We start from the raw sequence: 9,697 nt of genomic DNA on the forward strand, positions 1-9,697 counted from the left end.
TGTTTCTACTAGGGGTGTAACGGTACACAAAAGTCACGGTTCGGTACGTACCTCGGTTCAGGGGTCACGGTTCGGTACGGTTTCGGTACAACAGACACTAATTGAATGTAAAACTAAAATCTGTCTTGTGTTATAGAAGTAAAAAGAAAAAAGAATACAAAATAAAACAAGTGCATTAGGAGTGTTATAATGCCATTCATTAATTCTAGAGGGAAAAAAACGTGCACTTGACAACTGGCAACTATTATTCGAATTATTAAATTATTATTATTATTAAAAAAATATTATTAAAAAAACAAAACAATAAACTGACATCAATGTTGGTTTACACAGTTAAATTAGACTAGCAGTTACTTTGGTGATGTTTCTGGTCCTGCCTGTGTTCATAAAACATATTAGGCAGCTACACGCACATCCCCCAAAAAACTGAAGACTAGGTGCTGGACCACCAAGAAAGATACAGGTAAGGAAAAAAGGAGACCGCACAATAGTTAAAAGCTCCCGTGACAGTTTAATGTCACTCACACGTTTCAGGCGTCAGCCCTTCATCAGACAAAATGTGTCTGATTATAATAGTGTGCGGACTCCTTTTCTCCTCACCTGTCTGTGTTCATGTCAAGAGGCTTAAAAGCTGCGGGATAAGTTGTTGCACACAACTTGTCTTTTTCCTTGCACCAGTGACTGACATATCGGGTTGAACATGCGCTACGTGTTTGATACATTTCTAGCGACGCACCGCGCATCCTTGAAACATCGCCGACGGACTTTGTCCGGTGGACCAGTCGCGAGCATGGATGTATTATGGTCGCGAGCCGCCGCCGCCGTTTGTTTCATTGAGAAGCCACAGTGACATGAATGAAGCAGACAGCTCTCCTCCTCTAACTTCACTCTCTCATCACTTCTCTTCTTCGTCTGCTATGACGGCTGCAGGCAGCTTCGAGGCTCATTACCGCCACCTGGATTCGAGTGAGGACTCGACTTTTTTTTTTTTTTTTTTTTTTTTTTTTAATATTCATTCAGACGTATTCGTCATGTGACTGTGTGCACCGAACCGTGACCCCCGTACCGTGACGGCACGGGACGAATACATAAACCGTTACACCCCTAGTTTCTACAGTAAATATTTTGGCGACGCTGGCAGTTTTAAAACATCAGGCCGTTCTGCTTCTCTCAGAAAATCTTTGTATTGGAGTCAATGAGGAGCAGAGACAGACGTGGCCGCACTCAAGCGGCGTTCACACCGAACGCGATAGACGCGAATACAATCGCGTCAGACGCTTCATTCGCGCCGCTTGGTCATTTTGGATCATTCGCGTCATTCGCGCTAGACGCTCCGCCCGTTCATTTGAAAACCGGTCTCAACCTGCTCCACGTCAATCGTGGCTGATATCACCACCGTTGCTGCACTGTACTACCGCTGTACAAGTCTCAGAAACACCAGAAAACCACCCGCCGTCGTGTCTGGGTTCACTGTGTGTGTGTGTGTGTGTGTGTGTGTGTGTGTGTGTGTTTTTTTGTTCACTCTGTGTAGAAGACGGCAGCGGTGCCACACACAGCTCAAATACAATTAGCTTCTCCTTCATGTTGTTCTGAGTGTAAACAACCGTACAGAGAAGTGACGTCGTCGGCTTGAACTCGTCGCTGATTGGATGTCACGGCGCGATGCCGCCTGAAAAGTTCAATATTTTCAACTTTATTCGCGCCGCTCTAGACGCTTCAAACGCGCCGCTTCATTCGCGCCGCGTCTCATCGCACCAGACGCTTCATTCGCGCCGCCTCCGCCTGAATCGCGTGTCATCGCGCCATTTACATTGATTTTCAATGTAGAGTTGCCGCTCCATTCGCGTCTATCGCGTTCGGTGTGAACGCCGCTTCAGAGGCTGATAATTTAAATTCTGTAAGTCTCTCTGATATTTTGAGCACATGGTGAGAGACAGAACAAGTTTGTCTACAATTTTCTGAAAAAAATATGTGTGTAGAGTGTAAATTGTGGCCGGGCCGAGTGTGGAAAGAGAAAAATTCTGGAATTTTTCTGGGCTCTCTCTCACTCTAACCGATGATGTCATGCACTCTGACACGAACATTCTATGCAATACACACCCATTATAATCTCATAATTTCCCCAAAAATGATCATGGTCATTGATCAGGGATTGATAAAAAACTATACAACCTATCAAAACGTGGAATAAAACGCCAATACACAAGACTTGTGTCTACTGTTTAATGTTCAAATGAAGTCTCTAGGTTAAAGTATGCCTGAGCAGTAGACGTTTGTAAAACTCCAATGATTGTTCTTTTTCGCTCTTTTTTTCCCACCCGTCCCATTGACTTAGGGGCGGCCCCTCGGAAATTCGGAATGACGGACCTTCAGAAATTTTCGGAATAGTGGACCGTCGGAATGGCGGTCGCCCCCCACTTCAAGCACTGTGAGGTCATTTTGAGTTTGCCCCACTACAGGCTTTATAATTACAGGCTGTACAAATTAGAAGTCTGTTATTGGAATATTTGGTCTTTTTTTCTTCAAAATACCATTTTATAATGAATGAAATAACATTACCCAAACCCTAATTTATCTAATTCATATAATGATAAAATTTCAATTCAGTTGAACTATCAATGGTAAAATACATGTAATAAAATATGAGAAAGCTGTGAAACAGATAAAACAGGTGTCAAACAGATTTAAAAAAAAAAAAAGAAACTGGGTTAATGGACTCCGTGACTGTGATTCTGGCTTATAATGCGAAATATTTGTTTTGTTTTTTGTTTCACTTTGTAGATGTAACCATTTTGTTTATGACCTCATGTATTGAAAATAATAAAGTTACTTCAATCTCAAAAAGGTCATACCAGTAATTTCTCTATTGTGTCCCTTTTCAAAGTTGTACAAGATTGTAGATGATACACCAGCTGCTACAACACCTCATTTCATCTAAAGTGTCACAGACACCTTTATCCAATCGTTATGAAAATCCATCGTTTTAAAGTCAGATCTCCAAGTCACCGATGCCTGAGTGCAGTCTGACAGAGGTTGGGCTGATGAGTCAGTGGGACATGACAAGTAGAAAAAAGCCAAACGAGTTTCCCCTGATCTGTGTTGTCCTGGTCCAGCCCCTCAGTCTTAACCCTAACCCTGCACAACATTTACACACTCAGCCTTCATGCAGCAACAGCATTTCCAGCTGTCCCGGGGCTTTTTCTCTCTTTATTTATCTATTCAGTATTATTTCTTTTACAAATCTAGGATTATGAACTCTTACTGCTGCTGTTTGTGATTTAACACTTTGTTTATATTGTTTCATCTCTTTCAGTTTGTGTTGCCAATAATCATCAGAAGAGGTTCTCCTCTCTTGCCGTGTTGATATGGCTCCTTCTTCCATTTCTTCTGTGTTACGCGTCCCCCTGACGGTGACTCTCATGCTGGCTGGAGTCATAATCCTGATTTTAATGTACTACACATCAGCTCCATCTCCCCAATGTTATCCTCTCCTGGCTAATTCATGGCGGCCCAACAACACTGCGGTGAAACAAGTTAAACAACAGACGGAAAAACCTGTCGTGCTGCTGTGGTTCTGGCCTGAAAACAAACATTTTGATTTCCAAGACTGCAAGAAGCTTTTCAACATGGACAGCTGCCTCCTCACAGACGACAGGTCTTTATACTCCAGGGCTGAGGCCGTTGTGATATTTCACAGAGCCATCCAGGACGACCTCTCCAACCTTCCTGCCTCGCCCAGACCCAGATTTCAGAGGTGGATCTGGTTTAACATGGACTCACCCACCAACACGCGCAGGATAGCAGGCATTCAGGGACTATTCAACCTAACGCTGAGCTACAGGAAGGACGCAGACATCCACGTTCACTGGAAACTGACTGTCAGAGAGAAACCAGCTGAGGACTTTGTCATTCCAAAGAAACAACAACTGCTCTGTTGGATGGTGAATGAACACGAGCTCAATGGGACACTGGAGAGACAGCGCTTTTACATGGAGCTTACAAAATACATAAAGGTGCACATGTTTTTCAGCTCCTCTGGGGAGACCTTGAGGGGTGACAACTATTTTCAGACTATTAGCAGCTGCAAATTCTTCCTTTCTTTTGAGGATTCAATCCACAGAGATTACATCACAGAAATATTCACTGGTCCTCTGGCAGCTGGCACTGTGCCAGTAGTTTTGGGTCCACCTAGAAACAACTATGAGGACTTTGCCCCAGGTTCCTCTTTCATACATGTAAATGACTTTCCTGATGCCGTGACCCTGGCTAACTTCCTCCTCAGGCTGGATAAGGATAATCAGACGTATGTAAAATATTTTGATTGGCGGCGTTTCTACACAGTCAAACGCCATCCCACAGAGGAGAGGCAGGAGTTTGTACACGCTATCTGCCAGGCCTGTCATCACGTGGCCATGAACAAGGAGTACAGAGTGGTGCTTGATCTGTACAAGTGGTTCTTACTGTGACACTGTCAGACACACTGAAATATAGAAGCTGTGACACATTCACAGGGCCAGCCCTAGGATTTCGGTGGCCCTAAACAAGATCTTTGTTTGTGGCCCTATCTAAGCACAAACACATATACTGCTTAAAACTGAATACACAATACATGATTATGCCCTCTGAGGTCTGAGGCAATTTCCTCAAATTTTACATATTTTCTTAACTTCACATTTTTAAGATATGTGCAGATGTAACAATACTCAAGTGTTTTATGTCTAAATATGAGAACTTACGCTCTAAGGGCCGGATTTACTAAAGGTTTGCGTGTATTAAAACGTGTGCAAACGTGATTGCACGCGCAAACACATGTGGAACCTGATCTACTAACCGGACGCACCGAGGATTGCGTCTCTCAAACGGGCAGAATAGCATGTGCGATCCATTTAATGTGTTTGCCTTGATGAATATGTAAATATGGGCGTTTCAGCCAGAACGTGCTAAATACTGGGAGGAGTAGATGCAAATCGATTTATTTAGCGCGTGCAATGTGATTTACCAAACCAGGAAGAGATTGCGGTGGCTGTTTTTGCATCTTTATTTACCACGTCTGAAAACCATGTACTAACTGATACAACTTTGCCAAAACGTATGCGTTTATTGATTTGATACCTGTCAGAGCCCCGTGATCTTACATCTCTACATTTCCTCACGTCTGGGTAATTCTGTAACAGTTTTTCAGCCGTGTTAAAAGTCTTTTACGCGCCGTTACGCACGGGGCACGTCTGTCCTGCAGTGCGCTCCTCTCCCCTCCTCTCCTCTCCTCTCACCTGGCTGCTCAGCTCCGACTCTCGGTCCCGGTCCCGGACTGAGACACGTCACCGCTGCCTTCACCCGTCTTTGATCCCTCTGGTCAGTGGTCAGAGCGTTTAGATCCGTGTGTCCCACCTGAGCTCTCTATTAATCCACTCGATCATGGGCGGCACACACACACACACACACACACACACACACATATTATAGGTGTGTGATTGTCGCTGCAGCTGCTGCCTGTTCGTCACTATATGACGAGTTGGGCCCTGTAGCGATTTGTGTTTATTTATCTAAACAGAGCGCGAGAGAGATGAATGCTGTCATTGTATGCATCGGATCAAATGTCATTCTGTCCCTTTGTCCGTCCAGCTCTCTGTCCACTCTCTCCATGGCGGAAACGATTACACGCGCAAAACCCTCATTTACATATTGCGGTTTGCACGTGTTTCCATTTAGCGGGTTACTCTTAGTAGATCACCTGTTTTGCGTGCACTAACCAAACTCGCAATATTATAGCGGGCGCAAACAATATAGCGTCCGCTATCTGAGATCTTAGTAAATCCGGCCCTAAGTACACTGAGGCCAATTTGTCCAAGAACACTGTATAAAGAAATAATATAGGCCAAAGGCTGGAAATTTTTAGAAAAATTTCAACTGCTTGAAATAGGATATGAATACAGTAATAGATAAGTATAGAACACAAGCCTTAAGCTGCGTTCACACCGGACCTTTTTTTTTCTTGCTGGCAACGAGTTTACATGTTAAGTCAATTGAGTGTTTAATCGCTCAGGCGAAAAATCGCTCGAGATGAGAAATCCCAACTCTCCGGCCGTCGGCTGATTGGCTGCCGTAATCCCGGTGGTGCCGGTGTAAACAGAGACACATGGCAGTGGGCATGACGCCATCAAAGCGAAAATGCGAGTCTGTCGCTCAGCTGCATTCGCTCGTCAATTTGGCACAGAGCGATTTCTTTGGAACGATACGAGCGACAGCGGCAAAAATAAAAGGTCCGGTGTGCACGCACCTTAAAATGAAATTTTGTAAAATCACTTTTTGAGCATGTTGTCATTCTGTCATTCCATTTCCATCAAATGTCTCAAATGTTGTGTAATGTTCTTACAAAGTGACGGTGGTGTATTATGGTGCATTATATTGACTGGTGCTCCTAATATTTTGCCCCTGTTGTGTGATTACAGAGTGAACACAATGTTAGAAACACCTTTCAATACTGCACATTTTTACACCACCATTATTTATAAAACTACTACACACACACACACAAACGCACACACACTCCACCACTCGCCACCATACCAATAGATTTGAAAGTACTTATTACGTTTTATAACTGGCAATTTAATAATTAAATATAGTTTTTTGTGTGTGTTTTCTTTTTGATAATGTGTGAAAGCTAGAGCTTGTGTGCTACGAGAAACCAACTATCACGTTGTAACGTCCCAGTTCGTTTGGGGAAAGGGAAGTACATAAAAACAACCAGGTGTACTTGATATACGTCAACTGTTTTATTGGACTTTTCAACGAACAATCATGTTATGACTAGGGTTGAGCCGGATACCTGGCTGAAACCAAGGCAGACTCTTGGAGGCCCTCACACACGCTCACGCGCATGCACACAAATGCTTGCACACACACTTGTATGTGCACCACCAACACAACAGACTATTAGTTTACTAGTGCACCATGTGTGGGCCTCATGTAGGCTACTTGCACAGGAATCACACTGACTGGCTACAGCATATTATAAGAAAAGATGGGGGGAAACCGCCATTCCGACATCCCACCAGTCCGACATAGGCCTCTAATTGTCTAAATGGCAACACTTCATTTTCTATCAAACATCCCATCATTCCAACAATTTTTGCCTCCTATGGTCGGAATGACTGTATTTTTTCCCACTTTTCCGACAATTCCTTTAATAGCGTATTTTTTTTCCCAAAAACATTTTGCACTGGTTGGGCTTAGACAATGAAGAAAGGAGTTGTTTAAGTTTAGTAAAAAGACCAGGTAGAGGCTAGACAGGCAGACTAGTCCCTGTCTGCGCTTTGCTGCGCTTTATCAGCATGTCTTAAAGAAGAGAGTAAGGCACATAAGCACGTAAGCCTTGTCGGAATGGTGGGATGTTCGCATGTCGGAATAGGGGTATGTCAGAATGATGGGATGTCAGAATGACAGCATGTAACCAAAAATATCACATATAATCATATACTGTAGATAAATTCATCACAAGACCCTCACCACATGTTGGTGTATATGTGTAATTGTCCACAGGGAGGAGCAGTGATTTTGACCCGAGTTAATCTGTCAATCACTTTTCCTCCTCCTTTCTTGTTTCACTTGTTTAATGTTGTTCAATAAAGTTTTCAATTCAATTTTCAATTCTTTTTTCCCTCAGATGAATTGCCCCCAAAACAGGCTATCTATCCATAAGTAGCTTCAAAGATAAATAAACACAGACAGAGCACAAATAAAAATGTATATCACTCACAGTTTACTTGTCTACAGATTTTACATTCTAGTAAATGTTTGCCGTGTGGTGGTTTTAATGTTAACACTGAAGCATACGGTGCACAAATAAACCCTAACAAATAAATAAACAACATGCCGACGTGTCCATGAATACACGCACAAGACTGTAGCTATGTGTAAAATGAAAGTGTGGTCCTAAGTGACCGCCCTTACTTTCCCTATTCAAACAAGAGGAAAGAGAAATACTTGTATGGTTCATTAAAACCACATGATTGTGCGCCGTGCGTCGTCACCATGACACAGCTGCAAGACTTAGCATACTGGATGTTATTTGTTTGTTTTTGTGAGTTACTTACAAGCCCCTCTTTCAGTTTTTGCCAGTCGGCAACCATGAAACCTGCTGTGCATCTCTGGCTTGCTCACTCACTCCCGATCTGCAAATTAAAGCAGAAGTAAGCGATCCGGTCGTTTTGGCTAACTTCCTGTCAGCCGATGGAGTTAGCAGCCCCCGCCCTCGTCCCTACGTCACCGCATTCATGCGCATCCCTTGGCTGCACACACAGAGAGGACCGCCCCTTTATGCCGTTCTCTCTCCTCATTGGATAAAGGTTGTAGGATACAAGAAACGTTTTCTCCTGGGCTCAGAGCAGAGCAGAGTGACTGACAGACCCGTGTTTCAGACCAAACACTCTATAGAAGTGATTGCTGTCGGAGGATATAACTATTTAAGACTTATATTAACACAAATATTCCGCTTACTTCTGCTTTAATAGTCACCATTTTTTTCTGGGGAGTACCCCCAGACCCCCCTACAGCTCTTTACTTCACATGTATGGTGTGTGTTTCAGTGAGTGAGTGAAAGAGGGAAAGAGACACTACTACATTGGACAGTAAATCCGTATGCGTACTCTGTACAGCAACAATGTAATAATAACAATAATAATAATAATAATAATAATAATAATAATAATGTATTAGACTACATTTGTATAGCACATTCCTAATAGGCCCACTACAAGGTCTCGCCCCACCTGTATGAACCAGTTAGCTACGCCACTGGTACAGACTATAAAATAACTACTAGCTACTAGGGGTCCAAAGCGATGCATAGCTTTTTGTCAGTAATATGAACACTTTCTACCCCCCCCCCCCCAAACCCCTCCCCCCGGACCTCACCAATTTCAAAACCCTGGCTACGGTACGTCCCTGGTGTGTGTGTGTGTGTGTGTGTGTCTGTCAGTCAGTCAGCACTGCGTGTAGCGTCAGAGCAGTGAAGTGAAACAGTAGGTCCGTTTCCATCAGCTGTTTAGATGCATCGAGATGTATCGCATTGGAAAATGATGATGGAAACGCCGTGATTCGCATTAAAATCCTCTGATTCGCACAAAATGAAATACGCTCGCTACGGCCGGGTTTTGGTTGATTCGAATGGGATGGAAACAGCTGTATGTGAATCAAGTGTGACATAGCCACTTTCACCCCATCTACTCCCGTGTTTGCAGTTCACTCACAAGACAACATCAGGGTTTCCGCTGTCACACAACAATGAATTAATTGTGGCGCATCGCCACGGCAAAATAAAAGCCCCCACACACCTTCATATGTGATGACTGCACAGTTCTTCATAGTTCCTCCTCAGTAAAAACCAAACTTATCAACCAGCGAATCCAGCGTTTATCATTAATAAAGTCTGGGGCGGCGCAACTCTCTCTCTCTCTCTCTCTCTCTCTCTCTCCCACACACACACACACACACACACACACACACACACGGGTCACGTTATTACGGTAATAAACCTATGCGCTAAATCGCACTAATGTGTTCAAATCAGACCGTCCGTCCGTCCGGCCGGGAGGGGGGGGGATGCAAAGTCCGTAGATGGAAACACACATGATTCGAATTTCTTTTAATGCGCATTTCCCAGTAATTCGAATCACTTTGGATGGAAACATGGCTA

General features: G+C 43.6%; 1 protein-coding gene across 1 annotated transcript; it reads left to right on the forward strand.

Annotated features, from left to right (window-relative positions):
* The first annotated feature begins 3,365 nt into the window (after positions 1-3,365).
* LOC146959942 (4-galactosyl-N-acetylglucosaminide 3-alpha-L-fucosyltransferase 9-like) lies at positions 3,366-4,466 on the forward strand. Its single transcript, XM_085772765.1, has one exon. It carries the CDS (start codon positions 3,366-3,368, stop codon positions 4,464-4,466), a length of 1,101 nt encoding a protein of 366 aa, XP_085628891.1.
* Positions 4,467-9,697: the final 5,231 nt, after the last annotated feature.

Source organism: Trachurus japonicus, unplaced genomic scaffold, assembly GCF_045865225.1.
Source record: "Trachurus japonicus isolate A0001 unplaced genomic scaffold, Traja_1.0 AP030848.1".
NCBI lineage: Eukaryota > Metazoa > Chordata > Actinopteri > Carangiformes > Carangidae > Trachurus > Trachurus japonicus.

Coding starts and splice junctions, on each gene's coding strand:
- LOC146959942 (XM_085772765.1), top strand. CDS start 3,366: ATGGCTCCTTCTTCCATTTCTTCTGTGTTACGCGTCCCCCTGACGGTG.